Below are 25,822 nucleotides of genomic sequence, written 5' to 3' on the forward strand. Positions count from 1 at the left end.
GCACCTTACAACTATGCCCTCTAGTGCTAGCCATTTCAACGCTGGGAAAAAGCCTCTGATAATCCACACAATCAATGCCTCTCATCATCTCGTACACCTCGATCAGGTTACCTCTCATCCTTCGTCACGCCAAGGAGAAAAGACAGAGTTCACTCAGCCTATTCTCATAAGGCATGCTCCCCAATCCAGGCAACATCCTTGTAAATCTCCTCTGCACCCTTTCTATGGTTTTTCCACATCCTTCCTGTAGTGAGGCAACCAGAACTGAGCACAGTACTCCAAGTGGGGTCTGACCAGGATCCTATATAGCTGCAACATTACTTCTCAACTCCTAAACTCAATCCCATGATTGATGAAGACCAATGCACCATGTTTTCTTAACCACAGTCAACCTGCACAGCAGCTTTGAGTGTCCTATAGACTTTGACCCCAAGATCCCTCTGATCCTTCACACTGCCAAGAGTCTTACCATTAATACTATATTCTGCCATCATATTTGACCTACCAAAATGAACCACCTCACACTTATCTGGGTTGAACTCCACCTGCCACTTCTCAGCCCAGTTTTGCATTCTATCAATGTCCCTCTGTAACCTCTGATAGCCCTCCACACTATCCACAACACCCCCAACCTTTGTGTCATCAGCAAATTTACTAACCCATCCCTCCACTTCCTCATCCAGGTCATTTATAAAAATCTCGAAGAGTAGGGGTCCCAGAACAGATCCCCGAGGCACACCACCGGTCACCAACCTGCATGCAGAATATGACCCATCTGCAACCACACTTTCCTTTGTGGATCCAGAACTGGCTTGCCCACAGAAAGCAATGTCCCCTTGGATCCCATGCCTTCTTACTTTCTCAATAAGTCTTGCATGGGATACCTTGCTAAAATCCATATACACTACATCTGCTGCTCTACCTTCATCATTATGTTTAGTCACATCCTCAAAAAATTCAATCAGGCTCGTAAGGCACGACCTGCCTTTGACAAAGCGATGCTGACTATTCCTAATCATATTATGCCTCTCAGGACCTTCTCCATCAACTTAACAACAACTGAAATAAGACTCACTGGTCTATAATTTCCTGGGCTATCTCTACTCCCTTTCTTGAATAAGGGAACAACATCCGCAACCCTCCAATCCTCCAGAACCTCTCCCATCCTCATTGATGATGCAAAAATCATTGCCAGAGGCTCAGTAATCTCCTCCCTTGCTTCCCACAGTAGCCTGAGGTACATCTCATCTGATCCCAGTGACCTACCCAACTTGATGCTTTCCAAAAGCTCCAGTGCATCCTCTTACTTAATATCTACATGCTCAAGCTTTTCAGTCCACTGTAAGTCATCCCTACAATCGCCAAGATCCTTTTCTGTAGTGAATACTGAAGCAAAGTATTAAGTACCGCTGCTATATCCTCTGGTTCCATACTCACTTTTCCACTGTCATACTTGATTGGTCCTATTCTCTCACATCTTATCCTCTTGCTCCTCAGATACTTGTAGAATGCCTTGGGGTCTTCCTTAATCCTGTCTGCCAAGACCTCCTCATGGCCCCTTCTGGCTCTCCTATTTTCATTCTGAAGCTCCTTCCTGCTAGCCTTATAATCTTCTAGACCTCTATTATTACTTAGTTTTTTGGAACCTTTCATAAGCTCTTATTCTCTTCTTGACTAGATTTACAACAGCATTTGTACTTCAGCCTAGGTTCCTGTACCTTACCATCCTTTCTATCTCATTGGAATGTACCTATGCAGAACCCGTCGCAAATATCCCCTGAACATTTGCCACATTTCTTCTGTACATTTCCCTGAGAACATCTGCTTCCAATTTATGCTTCCAAGTTCCTGCCTGATAGCCTGATATTTCCCCTTACTCCAATTAAATGCTTTGTAACTTGTCTATTCCTATCTCTCTCCAATGTTATGGTAAAGGAGATAGAATTTTGATCACCATCTCCAAAATGCTCTTCCACTGAGAGATCTGACACCTTGAAAGGAGAATTAATGTTTTTAAACGTTATTTTGCCATTTCAGCCTAGGTCACTAAATTCTCGCCTTTTAATGGAGCTGGCAATGCAAATGAATATATTTACAATGACAACTAGAACAAACTCAAAGCATTACTGACCGATTCAGATCAGAAAAATCAAGTTTCAAAAATTAAGACTTCAGGGAAGTGCAACTAACCACTCATTACTGCATATAATGGCTCCTCTGTGGACAGAGTTAGGGAATCTCAAGTTTCTGGGAGAGCACATTATGGATTATCATATTTGATCCATCAAACCACTTCCTTAGTCAAGAAAGCACACCAGCATTTCCATTTCCTAAGGAGATTGAGGTGAGCAAGGTTTCCCCAACCACCAACACCCCACTCCACACAACCATTTTAAACAACTTTTACAGGAACATCATTGAGAGTATCCTGACCACTTGCAGCACTGTTTGGTATGGGAATTGCAAGGCATCTGGCCACAAGACCATACAAAGGATTCCAAAGACAGCTGAGAGGATCATCGGAGTCTCCCTTCCACCCAGATACTTATCAGGAGAGCTGTGTACACAGGGCCCTAAGCTTTTCAAGGACTCCTCCCATCCTTCCCACAACTTTTGAGCTCCTCCCCACCCCTACCATCATCAGGCATGAGATACTGTACTATTAGGACAAGAACTGTTAGGACTACTGAACTCCTGTCCAGTTCTCATCATGCATAAAGCACCAGTAGTGTTGTACTGTTTACGTTTTAAGCTTGTGTCATAAATGCACCTTAAGTATACATGTTTGGCAGTATACATATGGTTGAATGACAATAAATGAACTTGAGATTTACTGTATTTACAGAGCCAGTTATATACAGCTGTGTCAAATCTCCTTTGCCAAATCTTTGCTCCAGGAATAATCATCTGAGCTTTTCTAGTGTAAATCACAGCTGAGAACACTCATCACTAAAACCATTCTAATAAAAAAATTTCTACACCATTAGCAGGACCTCACATAACCTTCTGATGGTCAGGTGATCAAAGTGGATGTAATACTCCAAGTATGGCATCTTAGAAAAGCAGTATGTTCAGTCTGTATTTCAGATGCCTTTATGAATGTATATGCTTTAATTGCCACTCTCTGAATATCTCCAGAGTACTTTCAAAGGTCTACAAACATTCATACCAGGAATCCTTCATTTTAGCCCCCTTTCTCAACTGTGTCCACTTAGGTAGTGTCATTATCTCTACCACAATGTACTACTTCATAATTCTCTATCAGATTTCATCAACTCACTGATACCTGCTGGCATGTTAACAATATCTTTCACATTTTAGATTTCTTTCAAATTCTCACTGATTTTGTCCAACATTGGGCGCTATTCATTATGATTCCCCCCACCCCCCCAATGGAAGTATTCCATCATTTCCCTGTTATGTGGAATGGTACAGTGCTTCTGAATATAGAAGAGCGAAAACAGGAAATAAGTTTAAGAAATGGCCCTCCACAAATTATTTCTTTCTTCAATGATCATTCATTCTTCTTCCCACAGGGAATGTTAAATTCAAAATTTATGTACGCGGCTGGGCGCAGGTAGAGTAAGGGATGAGCAATGCATCCCAAGTTCATACAATGGTAATTGAAGATGTATCAGTCATTCAATAAAACCAATTGTAAACCAAACTTCTCTGACAGGAGCAATAACTAGCTCCTACACTATAAATGTTGAAACTTTTATTGACAATCTTAAATGCCAAAACTCTGAACCTTAGTCCGACTTGTATCATTTTAACCTAACAGCATGCATTTTGTTCCTATGAGGAACCACTGAGTATGGCTCTCCACTGATCAAGATCGACCATGGATGTTGTGTCCTAGCTACTTACCCTATTAGTGCAGCGCTGCCTGTGGCTGATGAGACCACTGTGAGAGTGGCAGTCTCTGTTGCAAAAGTCGCATCTAAGTGGTCTCAATTCTGCTGGAGATGGAGTGGTGATCCTTTCTGTTGGCCTGTTTATCTTCTGCTGCTTTCAGATAATTTTCCTCACCTGGCTCAAGGTGTTGTTCATCTGATGTGGTTGGCTGCAGTTCTTTGCAGGACTCAATGGTGATATCCAGCATCATGCCCTGTTTGCAGACATCCTTGTAGCGCAGTTATGGGCAGCTAATGGTTCTCTTGCCTGAAGTCAGCTCACTGTCGAGGATATCTTTTGGGATACAGCTGTCCTGCATTGGCGGACATGGCCAAGCCAGTGCAACCTATGTTGCCTGAACAGGCAGACTTGCACGAGAGAGAATGTCAACATTAGGTGCTCCCACTTCTCCAGCAGATGCCCAAGATGCTGGGAAGGCACATTAAGTGGAAGGTGTCAAGCCTTCACCTGCTTAGCATTGCTGTTCCAGTCTCACTGCTGTACCACAGCATCCTGGTGACAAGTGCTATACACTACCATCTTTATTTTGACTAAGGGTTTGCAGTCTCACAAGGAAGAGAGAAATAAAAAGCACAACTTGCTGTTTACAAACCTCCATATACACTAACCGCATATATACACTTGTTTTCCCAATATTAAGAATCTTACTTTTAAGTACAAAAAGGTGAGTAATACGACTGTAGGTTAAAGAAGTCCTGGTATCTAAATTCCATTCTAATCAAAATAATCTATTGCCATCATGCCTCTGATCATTACTTTTTACAGAAAGTCATTACAGATACGAGCAATTCAAATCTGGAACATACAACTCTGTATAAAACTTTGAAAAAACATTTTTTGGAAGATTTACAGATTTTAACCTACCTATGCTCCTTGTGCTCCAATAACTGACAGTCTCTACAGGTCAGTTTATCGCATGTTTCACAGAAAAGTTTCAGCTGCTCTTGCTTGTGGATGGGACAAAACACAGGACGCTGACTAGGTGCTCCTACAGCCTCTGCAATTCAAAGGAAATATTTAAAGTGAATATTTTAAACTACTGAATGCAGCTCTTAACAGAACTGAACAATTCCACCGCCCCGCCCCCCGACCACCAACTTAAAACATTTGCAGAAAGAATGTTGTCATGAGTGCAGGTTTTGTACGAAATTTTTATTTTCTCCACTAAATTTGAAAGCAGTGAGCACAGTGGATTCCCATGTCAAAAATCAGTAACATAAACATAACATAGAACAGTACAGCACAGTACAGGCCCTTCGGCCCACAATATTGTGCCAACCCTCAAACCCTGCCTCCCATATAAGCCCCCACCTTAAATTCCTCCATATAGCTGCCTAGTAGTCTCTTAAACTTCACTAGTGTATCTGCCTCCACCACTGACTCAGGCAGTGCATTCCACGCACCAACCACTCTCTGAGTAAAAAACTTTCCTCTAATATCCCCCTTGAACTTTCCACCCCTTACCTTAAAGCCATGTCCTCTTGTATTGAGCAGTGGTGCCCTGGGGAAGAGGCGCTGGCTATCCACTCTATCTATTCCTCTTATTATCTTGTACACCTCTATCATGTCTCCTCTCATCCTCCTTCTCTCCAAAGAGTAAAGCCCTAGCTCCCTTAATCTCTGATCATAATGCATACTCTCTAAACCAGGCAGCATCCTGATAAATCTCCTCTGTACCCTTTCCAGTGCTTCCACATCCTTCCTATAGTGAGGTGACCAGAACTGGACACAGTACTCCAAGTGTGGCCTAACCAGAGTTTTATAGAGCTACATCATTACATCGCGACTCTTAAACTCTATCCCTCGACTTATGAAAGCTAACACCCCATAAGCTTTCTTAACTACCCTATCCACCTGTGAGGCAACTTTCAGGGATCTGTCGACATGTACCCCGAGATCCCTCTGCTCCTCCACACTACCAAGTATCCTGCCATTTACTTTGTACTCTGCCTTGGAGTTTGTCCTTCCCAAGTGTACCACCTCACGCTTCTCCGGGTTGAACTCCATCTACCACTTCTCAGCCCACTTCTGCATCCTATCAATGTCTCTCTGCAATCTTTGATAATCCTCTATACTATCTACAACACCACCAAACTTTGTGTTGTCTGCAAACTTGCCAACCCACCCTTCTACCCCAACATCCAGGTCGAAAAAAATCACAAAAAGTAGAGGTCCCAAAACAGATCCTTGTGGGACAGCACTGATCACAATCCTCCAATCTGAATGTACTCCCTCCACCACCACCCTCTGCCTTCTGCAGGCAAACCAATTCTCAATCCACCTGGCCAAACTTCCCTGGATCCCATGCCTTCTAACTTTCTGAATAAGCCTACCGTGCGGAACCTTTTTGAATGCCTCACTAAAATCCATATAGATCACATCCACTGCACTACCCTCATCTATATGCCTGGTCACCTCCTCAAAGAACTCTATCAAGGCTTGTTAGACACGATCTGCCCTCCACAAAGCCATGCTGACTGTCCCTGATCAGACCATGATTCTCTATATGCCTATAGACCCAATCTCTAAGAATCTTTTCCAACAGCTTTCCCACCATAAGACTCACTGGTCTATAATTACCCGGACTATCCCTACTACCTTTTTTGAACTAGGGGACAACATTCGCCTCCCTCCAATCCCCCGGTAACATTCCCGTGGACAACGGGGACATAAAGATCCTAGCCAGAGGTTCAGCAGTCTCTTCTCTCGCCTCGTGGAGCAGCCTGGGGCATATTCCGTCAGGCCCCAGGGTCTTATCTGTCCTAATGTATTTTAACAACTCCAACACCTCCTCTCCCTTAATATCAACATGCTCCAGAACATCAACCTCACTCATATTGTCCGCACCATCATCAAGTTCCCTCTCATTGGTGAATACCAAAGAGAGGTATTCATTGAGGACCTCGCTCACTTCCACAGCCTCCAGGCACATCTTCCCACCTTTATCTCTAATCGGTCCTACCTTCACTCCTGTCATCCTTTTTTTCTTCACATAATTGAAGAATGCCTCCTACTCACCAAGGCCTTCTCATGCCCCCTTCCTGCTCTTCTCAGCCCCTTAAGCTCCTTTCTTGCTTCCCTATATTCCTCAGTAGACCCATCTGATCCTTGCTTCCTAAACCTCATGTATGCTGCCTTCTTCCACCTGACTAGATTTTCCACCTCACTTGTCAGCCAGGGTTCCTTCACCCTACCATTCTTTATCTTCCTCACCGGGACAAATTTATCCCTTACATCCCGCAAGAGATCTCTAAACATCGACCACATGTCCATAGTACATTTCCCTGCAAAAACATCATCCCAATTCACACCCGCAAGTTCTAGCCTTATAGCCTCATAATTTGCCTTTCCCCAATTAAAAATTTTCCTGTCCTCTCTGATTCTATCCTTTTCCATGATAATGCTAAAGGCCAGGGAGCGGTGATCACTGTCCCCCAGATGCTCACCCACTGAGAGATCTGTGACCTGACCCGGTTCATTACCTAGTACTAGATCTAGTATGGCATTTCCCCTGGTCGGCCTGTCCACATACTGTGACAGGAATCCATCCTGGACACACATAAACTCTGCCCCATCTAAACCCTTGGAACTAATCAGGTGCCAATCAATATTAGGGAAGTTAAAGTCACCCATGATAACAACCCTGTTATTTTTGCACCTTTCCAAAATCTGCCTCCCAATCTGCTCCTCTGTATCTCTGTTGCTACCAGGGGGCCTATAGAATACCCCCAATAGAGTAACTGCTCCCTTCCTGTTTCTGACTTCCACCCATATTGACTCAAAAGAGGATCCTGCTACATTACCCACTCTTTCTGTAGCTGTAATAGTATCCCTGACCAGTAATGCCACCCCTCCTCCCCTTTTCCCCCCTCTCTATCCCTTTTAAAGCACAGAAATCCAGGAATATTGAGAATCCATTCCTGCCCTGGTGCCAGCCAAGTCTCTGTTATGGCCACTACATCATAATTCCATGTACGTATCCAAGCTCTCAGTTCATCACCTTTGTTCCTGATGCTTCTTGCATTGTGGTACACACATTTCAGCCCTTCTACATTACTGTCTTTACACCGTTTATTCTGCTTCTCTTTCCTCAAAGCCTCTCTGTATGTTAGATCTGGCTTTACTCCATGCACTTCTTTCACTGCTCTATCGCTCTAGGTCCCATCCCCCTCGCAAATTAGTTTAAACCCTCCCGAACCATGCTAGCAAACGTACCTGCAAGGATATTGCTCCCCCTTGAGTTCCGGTGCAACCCATCCAATCTGTACAGGTCCCACCTTCCCCAGAAGAGATCCCAATGACCTAAAAATCTAAAACCCTGCTCCCTGCACCAACTCCTCAGCCACGCATTCAACTGCCATCTCCTCCAATTCTTACCATCACTGTCATGTAGCACTGGCAGCAATCCTGAGAACGCCACCCTTGAGGTCCTGTTCTTCAGCCTTCTGCCTAGTTCCTGAAACTCACACTTCAGGACCTCATCCCTCTTCCTGCCTATGTCGTTGGTCCCAACATGTATCACGACTTCTGGTTGCTTTCCCTCTCGTACCAGGATGTCGTGCGCCCGGTCAGAGACATCCCGGACCCTGGCACCCAGGAGGCAACAAACCATGCGGGTGTCCTTCTCACATCCACAAAAATCTCCTGTCTGCTCCCCTGACTATAGAGTCTCCAATGACAACAGCTCTCCTCTTCTCTGTCCCACCCTTCTGCACCACAGGGTCAGACTCAGTGCCGGAGGCCCTGCCACCGTGGCTCACACCTGGTCGGTCGTCCCCGCCAACAGTATCCAGGGCGGTAAATTTATTATTCAGGGGAATGGCTACAGTGGTGCTCTGCACTACCTGTCTGCTCACCTTCGCTTTCCCCCCTCTGACTGTCACCCAACGACCCGCTTCCGACAGCCTAGGTGTGACTACCTCCCTGCAGCTCTCATCTATGACTGCCTCATTCTCCCTTATGAGTCAAAGGTCATCCAGCTGCTGCTCTAGATTCCTTACACCGTCTTCCAGCTCGCCCAGCTGTATGCACTTCTGGCAGATGTGACTCTGCAGGAGAGGGGAGTTCCCCCAAGACTGCCACATCTGACATGAGGGGCACATCACCGTCTCAGGAGACATTGTAAAAACTAACTGCGAGCAAGCTTGTCCTCCGCCTCTTCTCCTTGAAGCCTCTCGAGTCAAAGCCTCAAAGCTCCACTTCTTCACTGGTCCACTCACTCACTGGCTGCTTTCAAAATTTATTTCAAGATCCAAGGCAAAAGTTGTCACATATGCAGACGATACATCATGTTGTAAACCCCAAAAAATCCCAATACTTCAAGTAAATGATTATTTTCTTGGACATCCCGAACAATGAAGACTGATTCAATCCTATTTCAACATTTTACTATAGTTCTTATGCAACTATAACTTGGTGCCCAGTACTTGAATGGGGTATAGATGTTTTATCATGAATAAAAAACTATTTATTGGAATTCATAATTATATATTTTAAAAGCTTTTAAGCCAACAAATCTTGGGGGAAATATGCAGAGACTTTTCAAGTTAGCACAGTTTTCATGCTATGTTTTACGGTGAGCTAACAATGAAGACATGTTTAACTTATAGATAAAAGATAACATTTTAACAGATTCACTTCGGATTTGTGAAAGCAAGATCCTTTGTGAGTGCTGGAACTATCGACTAGTGCAAGTCTCATTGGGGCAAGTTCCACTTCAGCTAATGAAAAGTGAGGTTTAAGCAGAATGGCCACTGTGCGAGTGGGACAGAGTTGGAATGGAACTGAGCCTTTGGTTCAAAAGGCTTCGACGAGAAGAAACAGAGACCAAGGTCTTAGGGGCCACTATGGAGTCGTCAATGCATGAGTGGGCCAGTGTACAAGTCCGAGTCTCTGGTTCGAGGCTACAGCAAAGAGGCAGGAAAGTTGGCAAGAACCAGACAAGTTGTTTTTTTAACAATAGTTAACTAAAATATGCCAAATTACAATTAAAATAAAGAAGGGATGCAAGATCATGTGAGGTGGGAGCTGGTAGACCCCATTGTGGTTCCTGATTACCACATCTGCAGAACTGTGGCTCATGGAACTCAGGCTCAAAGCTAATGACCTGGAATATGAGTTTAAGATACTGTGATCATCAGGAATGGGGAGAGTTATCTGGGCACCATTTTAGTAGGGAGTCACATCAATAAGGTTAATTACTTCAAAGTCAGTCTATGGCCAGGGATAAGACTTGGAGTGAGGCAGCCAAGGGGACACAAGAGATAGTACTAAGCCTCAGCCCAGTAGGTCAGAGATTGCTGCTCCATGCGAGGATAAAAGTGGCAGCTGTAGAAAGGATGAGCAGCTGAACAGTGGCACTGTGGCTCAGAGAGCCATTTAATGGGTGGGGGTGGGGGGGGAGAAGAGGAGAGAAATATGGTTGTAATTGGGGATAACAGTCAGGGAATAGACACCTTTGTCATAAGGTTCAAGTATCCCGATGGCTGTGTTTTCTGCCTGGTGCCTGGATTCAGGACATCTCATCTGACCTGCAGGGGAATTTGGAGTGGGAGGGGAAAAATCCAATTGTCATGGTCGATATGAGGAAAAAGGTTCTGCTGCAGGAATTTGAGCAGCTAGGGACTAAACTAAAACACAGAAACAGAGGTAAGAATGTCTGGATTGCTACCTGAGCCACAGGCAAATTTGCACATAAGATCAAAGAGTTAAAATGCACGGCTCAAAGATTGGTGTGGGAGAAGTGGGTTTGAATTTGTGGAACACTGGCACCAGTACTGGGAAAGCAGGGAGCTGTTCCAAAAGGTGAGGCTCCACCTGAGCCATGCTTGGACCATGCAGGTGAAACAGAGGAGGATGTGCTCAACAGCTTGGAAAAATACGGACAAATTAAATGTGAAGAAGAGTGCGGGAGAGGTTGCAAAAGTCTCCAGAATAAAGAGCAAGTTTAGAAAGGGATAAGAAATTAACTTCAGGCAACACAGAGAAGGCAGTGAACACAGGACTGAAGGTGTCATACCCGAATGAGCACAGTATACGCAAGGTAGACAATTTGAGGTGAAGATAAAAATTGGTAGGTATGATGTTGTCTGCATCAAAAAATCATGACTGAAAGACAATCACAATTGGGAGCTTAACATCTATGGGTACACATTGTATCAGAATGTGTACGGGGTGGATGCTTTTGGTAAAAAGTGAAATCAAATCTGCAGAAAATGATATAGGATCAACAGATCAGAAAATAAAAATGAGAACCTGTGAAAGTAAAAAGGCTCTGATGGGAATTATATACATTAGCCAGGATGTGAGGGAATAAATTACAGCAGGAGATAGAAAATATAAAAACAGCAATGCTAAAATGCTCAAGGGAGTTATCAAAAATGTAGATAAGAAAGAAAATACTAGGCAGGCGCTGGATCCCAAAGAAGGTATTTGTAGTCTTTACAGCAGCTTGTGGCTGAGCACATCAGGGAAAAGGCAACTGAGAACTGGGTTTTGTGCAATGAACCAAAAATTTGATTAAGGAGCTTAAGATCAAAGTTCATAGCTCAAAGTACAATATAAATGTATACTATATACAACCATGAGGTTTGTCTCCATACAGGGCACCACAAAGAAAGCCAACAGAATCCATTAAAAAAAGGTCATCAAACACCAATGTGCACAACATCATGCAAGCATAAAAAGTACACAAATAACATTCAGAACTTAAGTTTACAAAAGTCAGTTCATGGCCACGAGACCAGTCTTCACTGCAGCCAATCCAGGAGCTGATTAGTTGCCTCAGTTCAGTGCAAAGACAAGGAAACCTTGCCAAACAACGAGCTGAACACTGGCCCATCCCTTGCCTCTGGTCCCAACACCCTGACCTTTTCAATCTGGCCCAGCATTTAAACTGGCCAAACATTGGCTTGTTCCTCACTCACGGGCATGGGCCTTTAACACCTCAATTCAAGCCATACATGCCACACCGCAACCATCCTGCAAATTCAATACTTCAGTACACATCACAAAAATGGCAGGTCATACAGGTGGTTCAAAAGCTCCGAAAGGGAAGTTACAAGCTAACAATTGCAGTCATAATTTTCAAGAAAATATTTGTTTAATAAAGTAGTTATGGTTTTGGTTGCTATCAGTAAGGCATCACTATGTTTCACCAGTACTATCTTAAACCGAAAGATAAAGGAACCCTTCAGAGACAGTGACCATAATATGGTAGAATTCACCCTGCAGTTTGAAAGGGAGAAGCTAGAATCACATGTACCAGCATTACACTTAAGGGTAACTACAGAAGCACAAGCGAGAAGCTGGCTAAAGTCAATTCGAAGGGGACAATAGTTGGGATGACTGTACAGCAACACTGGCTAGAGTTTCTAAGAGCAAATTTGGTAGTTGCAGGATCAGTTCAACCCAAAGGAAAAACATTCTAAAGGGATAAGGCAACCATAGTTGATAAGTCAAAGGGAACATTAAAGCAAAAGAGAGGGTATACAAAATAGCAAGAATTAGTGGGGAGCTGGGAGGTTTGGAAAGCTTTTAAAACTAACAGAAGGCAACTAAAAATCAGCAAGGACAGAAAAGAAAATATGGAAGCAAGCTAGTCAATAATATTAAAAGAAAAACTCAAAAATTCCAGGTATACAAAGTAAAAGAATAGCAAGAGTTGTAACTGGATGTCTGGAAAATGATGTTGGAGAGATACTAACGGGAAACAAAGAAATAGTTGACAAACTGAACAAGCGTTTCGCGTTATTCTCCGTGGAAGTCACCAGCAGCGTGCAAGAAATTCGAGAGTGTCAAGAGGTAGAAGTGAGTGTAGTTGCCAGTACTAAGGAGAAAATGAAATATCAAAAGGTAGATAAATCACGCGGACCAGATGGACTACAGCCCGGGTTCTGAAAGAGATAGCTTAAGAGATTGTGGGGGCATTAGTGATCTGTCAAGAATCATTAGATTCTTCCATGTTTAGCAAGATGTTAAGAATGAGTTTCAGGGTATTTGGAATCATATGATAAAAACAGGCTAAAGTCAACATAGTTTAAGGGAAAAATCTTGCCTGATAGATCTGTTGGAATACTTTGAGGGAATACCAGGCAGGAAAGACAAAGGAGAGATAGTGGATGCAAACTTGGATTTTCAGAAGGAACTAGCATGCATAGAAGAGGCCTGTACTCACTGGAGTTTTGAAGAATGGGGATGGGGATTGGGGGGGGGGGAGGATCTCACTGAAATCTACCAAACATTGAAAGGACTAGATTGAATGGATGTGAAAAGGATGTTTCCAATAGTATGAGTCTAAGACAATCGCTTTGTAATAGAAATGAGATTAGTGAATCTGGAATTTGTTGCCACAGACAGCTGTGGAGGCCAAGTCACTGGGTATATTTTAAGTGGATGTTGAAAGGTTCTTGATTAGTAACAGCAAAGGCTAGAGCGCCAATGTCTGTTTACAGAGATAGAGGTTTCTTAAAATAAGTAGGCCTAGGTTTAAAATGAGAGAGAGAGACGAAGTGTAAAGGGCATCCAAGGAGTAAATTTTTCATCCAGTACTTGATATCTGGAATATGCTGTCAAAGATGGACATCTGCAGAAGCAAAGCAAGGATGTACTGATGATGCCTTACAAGGCACTGGTCAAGCCACTTTTGTAGTATAGCGATCAAGTGTGGGTTCCTTTTCTGAAAAAAAGGATGCGCTTGCATTGGAGATGGTCCAGAGGTGGTTTATGAGTATGATCTCGGAAATGAATTAAGGGCTCTGGGATTGTATTTGCTGAGTTTAGAAAAATGAGGGGGGGGGGGGTGAAATCTCATTAAAACCTTTTGAATATTGAAAGCACCAGGCAGGGTGGATATGGAGAAGATGATTCCAATAGAGTGAGACCCTAAGACCAGAAGAGACAGCCTCAAAATAAAAGCATGCTCTTTAGAACAAAGATAGGGAGAATTTTCTTTTAGCTAGGGGTGGTGAATCTTTGAAATTCATTGCCACAGACAGCTGTGGAGGCCAAGTCATTGCATATATTTAAAGAGGAGGTTGATAGCTTATTGATTAGTAAGGGTGTCAAAGCTTATAGGGAGAAAGCAGAAGAATGGGATTGAGATGAAAAATAACTCAGCCATGATTGGCGAAGCAGTCTTGAGTCGAGTAGTCTAATTCTGCTCGTATGTCTTGTGCCTATGGGGGAGGGCTGCTGGAGAATGGGGTTGAGGAGGATAATATATCAGCCATGATTGAATGGTGGAAGGAGCAGACTAAATGGGCTAAATTGCTTAATTCTGCTCCTATGTCTTAGGATCTTATAAAGCCAAAAGACCAAAGTGCAAAGCCATAGTTTCCAAAAGAAGGCTATTCTAACACAGGCTTAGTTCTGAAGAAACATGACAGCTTTAGAGGAAATGTTATTAAATTACTAACAAACGAATCATTTTGTCAGATATGGGATTATTAAAAACCTCCATGTGACTAACTACAAAAATATTCTAAAATACCTGAAGGGGGGGTGAAATTGGGCAAACACTAATTTGAGACCTTACTAAATTGCATAAATATCTACTTGCTAGATTTTGCCAAGCCTTTCCTATGATATCTTGTGGCACATACTGTATCAGGTATGACTGGCTGTGTGTAAATATGACAGGGAGATGGGGTGGATGAAGTGACTGCAGTTTTTTTTCCTAATAGTGAGCTTATTGCAAACTCTGACCCCTGGATGCATGCCCATGACTGCAGTTGGAACTAACTAAATGTCCTGTGTTCTACGACACATTTACTGCTGTCCAGTGTACCTCTACTTTCATGTTTAAATATAATGGTCACCATAAAATTTTTGACAACTTCCAGATGTTGGAAGTTCTTTATTCCTCTTATTACTCTCTGATCCATGACTTTGAAGCATAAGCTAAGACAACCTGATAAACCCCCAAATCAGAAATACGCATTTGATGCTCATCACAGTTTTATGTCTAATGCTTTGCTAAACTTCACCACCTCCACCTTTATTCTTTTACATGACTCTGGTAAAAACAATTTACAATTAGAAAGTTCATATCAAATTTGCAATATTAGAACTGCATTTGGCAAGTTATTCCCCAACCTGGTGAAACATCTTCCTTTCTTCTTATTGTATGATCCTTTGTGAATTTCACTCTCTGGTGGGCTTCTACACATGTTTTACAGAGCCATTCAAGACATTCCACACAAAATCCACTAGCCTCTGCATTATCTTCACAGCTTGTGCATACCTGTGGACCAAAAAATAAATCTGTAGGTACACTAAAAATCAAGGACATTTAAAAAAAAACCCTTAAATCAGTGCTAGCTTAGTCACTCCATAAATTGACATTGACCATAATGATGGGAAATATATACAGTTTTAGTTGATATTTTATTTTATAAAAAGCATTTCAGAATTTAGAACTTGAATTTAAGTAAATATTTATATATTTTCAGAAAGCAGTACAAACTTGGTACCTCACCCAAATGTTAAAAATCCAAACGGCACATGGAGCTCAATTAAAAGTGTAAATTACCTTCAAATATATGACTGAATTTAATAATCAAATCTACTTCAAATTTCAGCATCTCCAAGCATTTTGATATTTAAAAAAATGCACAGACCTGAAAAAAACTGAATCAAAAGGTTTCTGGTGTCCAAGACAAATTAGCCTGCATATTTCATTCTCCTAAAGAAAAAACTTGCACTTCTATTTTTGATTTGTTCATTATGTGCCATGTCGTATGACATGGGGGATCATGACCTTCCCATGACCATGAAAGTTTTTGGCAAAGTTTTCTACAGAACTGGTTTGCCATTGCCTTCTGGGTAGATTCTTTACAAGACAAGTGACCCCAGCCATTATCAATACTCTTCAGGTTGCCTGGCATCAGTGATTGCGTAATCTGGACTTGTGATATGCACCAGCCACTCATACGACCATCCACAACGTGCTCCCATGACCTCGTGTGATCCTGATCGGGGGGGGGGGGGGGCAGATAAGAAGGTGCAACACCTTGCCCAAGGGTGATCTGCAGGCTAGTGGAGGGAAGGAGTGCCTTACACCTCCTTTGGTAGAGATGTACCTCCACCCTGCCACCCAACTTTTGATTAATAGTATTTTTAAAAAATGCAGACAAAATAACAGGCAACTAAAAACGATAGCAATTGTTTCAATGCAAATGTTTCAACAACTTCAGGCAAAGGAAAGCATAGAGCTAAACACTGAATCAGTGTACTATTAACTTTGAAAATAACATCCTACTATCTAGCTAAACATTCAACAAAGTTGAAATAGTACAAGAGTGATTTATTCATATTTGCAAATACATAAGAGTACATTCAAGTAATCATTCATAGTACACCATTTTCAACAACAGCATACCTTCTATTCATTACTATCATCACAGAAATGACATAGGGCCCTGAAGATCCACACTCTAAATGATCCATGAATACTACCAAAATTTATTACTTTGCACTATTTTGTGTTGTAATTTATAGTGGTTTTATGTCTTTGCACACTCTACTGCTACAAAACAGATTTCACATCATAATAAGAATCAGGCGCATCAGCAATAATGCACCCGATCCTGATAGTGGCATGTTATTTCAACACCAGCGCCAAGAGACTTTGATAATCTACTCTGACAACAATCTAACAAGTTCCACAATTTCTCTTTCAAGCAGGACCTCGAGATCAGACAACAGGTTGATTGAGGTGTTGTCAAAAAGTGCTTGACACAATTTTCTAGAAGAGCAAGGTCATTCAATACAGTCCAACTGGAAGCAAGGCATTTCATGGCAACAAAACTTGGCTCCTTTTTCACAGCACTGGCCAACAGAACCACAGCACAGACTATGCAATCACAGACTAAGATAACCACCAGGATTCTGGCACACATTGGGTACATTTTTCACTTCATTTGGATCTAAAGATTGAAAGAATGTTCAGAGAGCCCCAATCTCCAGACATTTCAGGAGCTGGTATAGGCCACACCACATACAATACCAAGAATCTGCAGTTGATGGCCAGATTATTTTCTGCATTTGAGAGCAAATTTCTAAAACAATTTAATTTGCTGCTTCATTGTGGCTATATGCCAGTTCTTGTTGCAAATCCAGCTCCTCTGAATCCCATTCCCAGCACACGATCAGACCTGACAGTGAAGGCAACAAATTATCAGTTGTTACAGTTGCCAAAGATCATCAATCTGTGGAATGATAGTGGATTTGAACAAATAGTCTGTGTATATGGAGGCTTTAACATCAACACCCTCATTGGTTGAAATACTTACTTATTCCCACAGCCATCTGACGGACTGAGCAAAAGATTCAACTCGCACATTATCAAGAGAAGATGGCTAGCATTCCCAACTCCATAACCGATTGAGAAGCTTTACGTCTCCCAACCATTAATTAGGATAATGTCTAATCACCACACAAGTGCAACCATGAATAACTGCAGATTCCTTCCTCAATCCCCATTTGAGATAATTGCCATTACATATGTGATATTCTACCAAAGTCCATCTCCTGGCCTAATTTGACCAACTGTCAGCACCCCTCACCCACTATCCCCCTCATATGAAAACATTTTAGTACCTGGCTGTCAGAATTTTTCTGCTGCTACAGCATTAATATAACAGATGAATCACCAACATCAGAGCGCAGTTGACTTGAATAGTACCGACAGACAGAATCTAATTATCCACAATAATCAGAGGGCTCGATCAGCAATTTCTATTCTCTTTTTTCTGCTTGTAGAGAAGAGCGATGGTGTCCTTCCCCATGGACTCTGACATGCTTCCACCTTGAAGAATGCACTATATTCCCAGCAGGTCTGGACTAAATCAATTTTCACAGAGTCAAGTACAACTCAGGCAACAAACTATTGTTCCAGGTTGTTTTATTTATATCAAAGGACTCGACAGACCCCATCATTCACCCAGAAATAACCTTGTCATCTAAAACCTCAGAAATAGAGAGGATGTTCTGCAAAGCTGCATTAATTGCTACTTTTCAAATCATTCATGGGTGTAGAAAGACGTACAGATCATAATATCTGACTGAGGGGCACTAGTAAGGCCTGCTTTCTACTAAGGCTACTAATGAGATGTAACTGAATCTTTAGGAAGCAGCACAAGTTTATCTTCTCCTGCTCAAGGAATGATCACCTTGGACTAAAGGGGGAAAAATAATCAACTCAGTGATTCATTACACAAGTAGCCCCAAAACCTCTATGGGGTTACCAGCTCCCAGACCACATTCCCCAGCACCCTCTCTTTCCAGTCATTATATAAAAACTATAAATTTTGAATTGTAATATGCAAAGAAAATAGGGACTGCGATTTCAAAGCAGCCGCAAATAATTGCAAGAACTATTTGTCTATGTAAAGCGACAAAGTTATTGGGCTTGGTGCAGTAACATCAGCTTCTCAACATCAGGCTGAATGCCATTCAGGAGTCTCAGATCCTCCCTTCAGAAATTTGCAGTGTTTTGTTGCTTTGAAAGATGTTAGGTGACTGCACTGAAACCACACTCCACTAAGTATCATGTTGCAAAGGCAATAAAGAGCATCTTGATCTCCACCCCCCACCCCACAGTGCAGGATAGTGTTCAGAGACTTCTTCCTGCAACCGAAAATTTTGATAAGATTTTTTGGAACCTTGGCTTCAGCTCAAAGTTATTTTGTAGTGAGGTCAGTTCTTCCTCCATCCTTCTTGTTAATTCCTCATTACAAGCGTTCGAGAATGGATTTATTACCCAATCTAGAAATTTGGATCAGAGAAAATCCTGGAATCTTTGACATGCCTTTATGCAGCTCAGCCAGGTGGACACAGTATACTTGAAGAACATCTGGAATTCTTTCTTCCTCTTCCAACTCAGTGTCAAAAATTGGAAAAAGGTTAATGTTGCACTGAAATAGGAATAATTTGGACAAAAATGTGGAGACGACTGATTGGACTTTAAGATACACATCATTTCCTTGCAATTGTAAGAGCTGATACTGAATGAAGCATTCGAGTCTTCAAATAATTTTATCTCAGTTTCAAAAACTGCATTGTAGCATCTAAGGCAGTTTTCTTTTGAGAACCATTTGACGTGTGCAACAGCAAGTGTTCAAACTGTTCTTCATACTCAATACAAAGCTCTCGAAATAGTCAAGTATGGAGAGCAAAGGGCTTGATTTTATTTACCACTGTTGTCCTGGGGCCCCATCTTTTGCACAAGCAAGAACTTTGGTGAGCCTGATGCCCTTTGAAAAATTGCTCAAAACCCCGAAATATTGGGGGGGGGGGGGGGGGAGGGGTATTGTGTACAGTTGTGGGCTCCTCATCTTAGAAGAGATGTGCTGGCATTGTAGAGAGTCCAAAAGAGGCTCTCAAAGATTAAGGCTTGGGTCTGTACTCACAGGAATTTAGAAGGATGAGGAAGTCTTTCACTGAAATCTTTCGAATGTTGAAAGGCCAAGACAGCGTAGATGTAGAAAGGATGATGGGAGAGTCTAGAACAAGAGTGCACGCAGCCTCAGGATAGACATGCGTCCATTCTAAACAGATGTGGAGACATTTCTTTAGCCAGAGGGTGGTGAATTTGTGGAATTTTTGTTGTCACATGCAGCTGTGCAGGTCAGGTTGTTGGGTGTATTTAAGACAGAGATTGATAGGTTCTTGAATGGACATGGCATCAAAGGTTACAGGGAGAAGGCCAGAAAGTGGGGTTGAGGAGGCAAAGGATTAGCCATGATTCAAAGGCGGAGCAAAATCAATGGGCCAAATGGCCTAATTCTGCTAGTGTCTTATGGTCTAAAATTATTTCCCCCAAGGCATGAACACGTCTAACATTGAGGACAGCATTTTTGTACACTGAGTCTGCAATTAAGATATCGTCAATTTGATCAGTGATCAATGTCTGTCTGCAAAATACCCAAAATGGAGGAACGGCCTCCTGACAGGTCAGGTGAACACAGAGCACTATTATGACCACTGATAGTTGAGGTACAAGTCATATACCTGCGAAATCGTAGCTTGGTCTTCACCCTGGCACATTATGGAGTTCCCGTCCTTATGTACCACCCCTCATCGCAACAGACAGGATTTCATGGTGGCCAGCCATTTTAATTCCACTTCCTATTCCCACACCAACATCTGCCCAAGGCCACCACCACTACTCAGCTGAAGCTAAATGCAAATTTGAGGAACAGTACCGTTTCTTCCACTTGGAGTCTCCAGCTTGACAACGTGAGCATTGGTTCCTCTAGCTTCCAGTAGCCACTCCCCTCTGTCCTCCTTTACCCCACCACTTCTTGCAGCAGCCCTTCTTTCTACTCCCACACCCTCTATCTGGCCATCAACTCACTCGTTCCTCCCTTACCTCCTTCCCTGTAATCACAAGATATACTATCCTCTCCAATCAGATTCCATCTTCTTTAGCCCTTTGCCATTTCTAGCTATCACCTCCCAGGCTCTAACATCATTCCTAGTCTCACACTTCTGGTTATCACCCCTCACCTGGATCTACTAATCACTACCAGTTCTCACTCCACTCCCTCCCCACCTTTTTAAGATTACCTCCTCTTTCCAATCCTCACAAGAGTGACCTGAAACGATAACTGTTCACTTCCCTCCATAAATGCCTCCTGGCCTGTTGAGTCCCTCCAGCATTGTGTTGGTCTACATTTCCAGCATCTGAAGTCTCTCATCTTTTAAATACTGACTTTTAATGTACCTTTCCCTATATTAGCCATCTTTCCCAACCTCCCTGGTGAATATAGGCAAGTACTCATTTAGTACCTCAGCCACATCCCCAACTCCACCCATATTATCCCTTTGGTCTTTTAACCACTCTTTCACTGGCTACGCTCTGGTCCCTGATATTCTTAATTTCTCTGCTACACACAATGTTCCTTGATACTCACCCAATTACTCTCCCTGATCAGAAATGGAACTCCCATTCTTCTGTGCATCCTCAGTCACATCTATAACTGCTATACTCCCATGTACTGCATAAACCAAATTATATATAGTATTAGCAGTTCCCAATTAGTGTTCATATCCATTCAGCTGTTATGCGAAAAACAGTACATCACTTTAGCTGTATATTTTGGTAGACATCAAATCTCAGCCAAACAGCAGCTTGTAGATAAAGTTTAAGTTTAATTGTCAATAGTTCAACAGTTCCATTTAATATCAGAGAATGTATAAAATACACATGAATACAGTGAAAAGAAACAGCATTCATCCAGGGCCAAGGTGCAAAACAATACCAACAGTCTCAAAAAAAAATAAAGCTCAAGTCCCCATGTGGCATGGCTATAGAATGATGGTGCATGGGATGCTGCCAAGGCCACGCTATTTCAAGAACAAAAACTGAGCAGTTCCTCAACTTGCACTAATGCAGCTGCAGATGAATGCAATCCAGTTTGTCTTCCAACTCTGGAGAGCAGCACCGATGGAAGGAGACAGCCCCCACTCAGCAGAGATTCCAGCATGCTCACAGAGGCCTTGCTCTCTCCCACGTCGCCTCCTCCCTGGGCAACACCGTGGCATGACTTCCTGGTCTGTGTAACAACTGAGATAATGCAGCTCCCCCACCAGCCTCATCAATGAAGCAGTGAACCAATGAGCAGTATTCCACTTTACCAATGTTCAACGGGACCCTCCAATCACAATAAAAATGGTCAAGACAATCATTTGCACATTTGTTGGACCGCACACTGCCTCTGCACAACAACGGTACCCAAGTCCAGACAACAACATGACAAAAAACAAATCAGCTCCATCACTATGAAGCAACTCACTAGTGTGGTAGAGCTACAGTACATGGTGTTCTGAATATCAAGGCGTATCCAGTGATTGTAAAGAAAGACCAGAAGGACAAACAATTGCATCAGTGGTTGGAACCCAGAGAGGGGACACACACACACAAACACACAATGATCATTATTCACAGCAAATACAAAGAAACAGTAGAATCAATGAAAAACTGCACACAAAGACAAACAACCAATGCGCTAAAGACAATGTGTAAATACAAAAAAGAAAAAAAGAGCAAAATAATAAAAAAATAAGTAATAAATATTCAGAATGCGACTTGTAGAGTTCTTCAAAGTGAGTCCGTAGGCTGTAGAATCAGTTCAATGCTGGGGTGGGTGAAGTTACCCACTCTGGTTCAAGAGTAGTAACTGTTACTGAACCTGGTGATGTGGGACCCAATTGTTCTGAAACTCCTTCCTGATGGCAGCAGTGAGAAGAAAGCATGGTTTTGATAGTAGAGTCTTTGATGATGGATCCTGTTTTCCCTGTGACAGTGCTTCTTGTAGATGTGCTCAATGGTGAGGAGGGCTTTACCTGTTCTGGACTGGGCTGTATCCATTATTTTTTGTAGTTGTTTTCCATTCAAGGGTATTGGGTGTTTCCATACCAAGCCATGATGCAGCCAGTCAGTACACTGGCATCTACAGTACCTATAAAGAGTATTCACCACCCCCACCCTGGAAGTTTTCATGTTTTATTGTTTTACAACATTGAATCACAGTGATTTTAATTTGGCTTTTATGACACTGATCAACAGAAAAGGGCTCTTTTGTCTCAAAGTGATAATAGATCTCCACAAAGATCTAAATTAATTACAAATATAAAACAATATAACCAATTGCTTAAGTATTCATCTCCGTTAATTTGACTCACTAAATCATCACTTGTGCAGCCAACTGGTTTTAGAAGTCACAATTAGATAAATGGAGATCAACTATGTGCAGTCAATGTTTTTCAATTAATGGTAGTAAAAATACACTTGTATCTGGAAGGCCCAACTGCTGGTGACTCGGCATCCTGGCAAAAACTACACCAAGACAACAAAAGAACATTCCAAGCAACTCCACCAAAGGTTACTGAAAAGCACAAATCAGGAGGTGGATACAAGAAAATTTCCAAGTCAATGAATATCCCTTTGAGTACAGTTAAGTCAATCATCAAAAAAAAATGGGAAGAATATAGCACAGCTGTAAATCTGCCAAGAGCAGGCTGCCCTCAGAAACCGAGTGACCATGCAAGAAGGGGACTACTGAAGGCGCCCACCAAGAGACCCATGACAACTCTGGAGAAATTAAAAGCTTCAGTGGCTGAGATGGGAGAAACTGCGCATACAACAGTTGCTCAGGTGCTTCACCAGACACAGCTTTATGGGAGAGTGGCAAGGAGCACAGTTGAAAAAAAAGCGCTCACATGAAATCTCAGCCAGAGTTTGTCAGAAGTCAGCTAGGAGGTGGTTCTCTGGTCTGATGAAACCAAAATTGAGCTTTTTGGCCATCCAACTAAACGCTATTTTTGTTGTAAGCCAAAAATACAATCAAAAACACACCATCCCACCGTGAAACATGGTGGTGAGGCCATGCAAGGTTTGTGAAAGTAGAGGAAAAAATGAATACAGCAAGGTACAGAAAAATCCTGGAGGAAAATCTGATGTAGTCTGCAAGAAAACTGTGACTTAGTCTGTTTTCCAGCAAAACAATGATGCCTAGCATAAAGCCAAAGCTACACAGGAATGGCTTAAAAACAAAGTTAATATCCTGGGGTGGCCAAGTCAGAGCCCAGACCTCTATCCAATTGAGAAGTTGTGGCTGGACTTGAAAAGGACTGTTCACTCACAATGTCCATGCAATCTGACAGAGATTGATCGGTTTTGTAAAGAAGAATGAGGAAAAATTGCAGTGTCCAAATGTGCAAAGCTGATACAGACTTATCCACACAGACTCAAGGCTGTAATTGCTGCCAAAGATGCATCTACTTAATACTGACGGGGGGGGGGGGGGGGGGGGGTAATTATGCCATCAATTATTGAGTTTCATAGTTGTAATAAATTTAGACCAATTTGTTTTCACTTTGACACAAGAGTTTTCTGTTGATCAGAGTCAAAAAAAAGCCAACTTAAATCCACTGTGATTCAATGTTGGAAGAGAATAAAACATGAAAACTTCCAAGGGGTGTAAATACTTTTTATAGGTACGATTATCAGATGCATCTATAGAAGTTTAACATGTCAAATGTTGAGACTCCGCCTACAGGCATTGCATGGAGTAGATGTGTTTCTTGAACGGCTCCATGCTTTTTAAATTACTGAATCCATTCTGCTTTGAAAACTTACTCTTGGGAGTATTATGATGTCTCGTGCTAAAACTTCTTTAAAAAAAAGACCATCCTTCTGTGACTATGGAAGCTATTGCTGAACTAATTCGGAAAGCTCAGAGCAAAACGTCTGAACTACTTTCGGATGTGTGTTTAAAAGTTACCACAGAGCTTAAACGAATGGAGATTCTGCTGCAGACGGTTCAAAAAAAAACTTTATAGGAGCATACTACTCAGATTCAAGAACATGAAGATGCTTTAACAAGACTGGATACTAAGACGGATGAGTTGAAAGAAGTTCAGAGATAAACAATCGAAAATCGTTGAATCTTTAAGACAAAAGATTGTCGCCTTGGAGAATAGATCAAGAAGGAACAAGAAACGAATTTTGGGTCTTCCTGAATTGGTCGAAGGCAATCGACCTTCAGAACTTTTTTGCAAAGCTGTTGGCTCGTTTGTTTTCTGATGTTTTGGATACTCCACCAAGAATAGACCGGGCACACCGAGCCCCAGTGTTTAGATCCTCTTCTCAACAAAAACCTCAACTTGTGATAATTGCTTTTCATGACTTCTAAACAAAGGTTACTATAATTAGCCAATCTCATTGGTTAGGTATGATTAACTTTGAAGATTATAAAATAAGTCTGGTCAAAAGATTATTCACTCGAGGTATTAAATGAACGCTTTAGGTATAAAAAGGTCATGGCAGAGTTAATGTAACAAAGGCTATAAACCTTCATTAATTTACCCTGCTCATCTCAGGATCATTTCGAAAAATGGATCTCCTAAGTGTTTTCTTTCGATTGAGGAAGTGCACGATTTTCTTCAGGCCGAATCAAGTCCAGAAGATTAACTGTTTAATACTGTATCATATAAACTACGCTTCCTTAGCTTGACTGATTCTTAGTTATTGGAAGTTTACGGTCTAATGGTTTAGTCGTCTTTCTTTTGAACAATTCTCTCTTCTATTCTCGTATACTCTTATAATTAGTTTCTGTTCTTATCTTATTTTCTTTGCTGAGTTAATTATTTTCAACATGTTTTGAACTCTTCTTTAGCTCTTTTGAATAATATTTAGTCCATCAACTCCAGAAGTTTAACTGTTTATTTCTGCTTCATATAACCTTGTTCCCTCAGTGTGACTGATCAATTCGTTGCAATTGTGTAGTTTACTTCTTTCTTTGAACATTTTTTCAATACATTTTCATAAATAATCCTTTTTCTCATTTTTTATTTTTTCTGTTTAGAAAATTAATAGACTTAACTTCAGTAAGTTTTCTTTAATTGTTTTTTGCAAACATTATGTTTTGAATTTTTTTTTAGTTCTTTGGAAGGTTATTTAGTCTAGGTTGGAATTCATTCTGTACTAATCTTCTCTTCTCTTGGAGCTCTGCCAGTAGGATGTTGGGGGGTGGGATTTATCAGTAGATTAGCTTTCACCCTCTCCTGGGTGATTTTTTTCTTTGGGAGGGGGAATGGGCAGAAGTGGGCTGTTTTTTACTTTATTTTTTATCAGCTGTTTGGTTATCTCCACCTCATCTATTGCTTGGTAAAGTATTTTGAATTTTAAGGTTTGGATTTTTGGTATATTCCAGTGGTATGTATGTTTAATCTCTGTTTTAAACATATTTAAATGGTATACAATATTAAGTTTCTTAGATTAAATGGGAAAGATTTAAACCACCCTGTGAAACACAGTTAAGATTTTTACCTACGTTAAAAAATTGAATGCCACAATTTTTTTTTAACAAGAAACACATGTTCACACATCTGATTGTGG

At 41.7% G+C, this 25,822-nt stretch overlaps 1 protein-coding gene across 2 annotated transcripts in view; it reads right to left on the reverse strand.

Moving 5' to 3' along the window:
• Nucleotides 1–25,822, reverse strand: part of trim33 (tripartite motif containing 33) — a 212,343-nt gene that overhangs the window by 123,557 nt on the left and 62,964 nt on the right. For both annotated transcript variants that reach the window (XM_072253354.1, XM_072253355.1), the window contains exons 3-4: nt 15,013–15,160; nt 4,783–4,915 (exon numbers count right to left, since the gene is read on the reverse strand). In XM_072253354.1, the coding sequence (XP_072109455.1) occupies nt 4,783–4,915; nt 15,013–15,160 (281 nt within the window). The remainder of the gene's footprint in view (nt 1–4,782; nt 4,916–15,012; nt 15,161–25,822) is intronic.

Source organism: Mobula birostris, chromosome 3 (assembly GCF_030028105.1).
Source record: "Mobula birostris isolate sMobBir1 chromosome 3, sMobBir1.hap1, whole genome shotgun sequence".
NCBI classification, from domain to species: Eukaryota; Metazoa; Chordata; class Chondrichthyes; order Myliobatiformes; family Myliobatidae; genus Mobula; species Mobula birostris.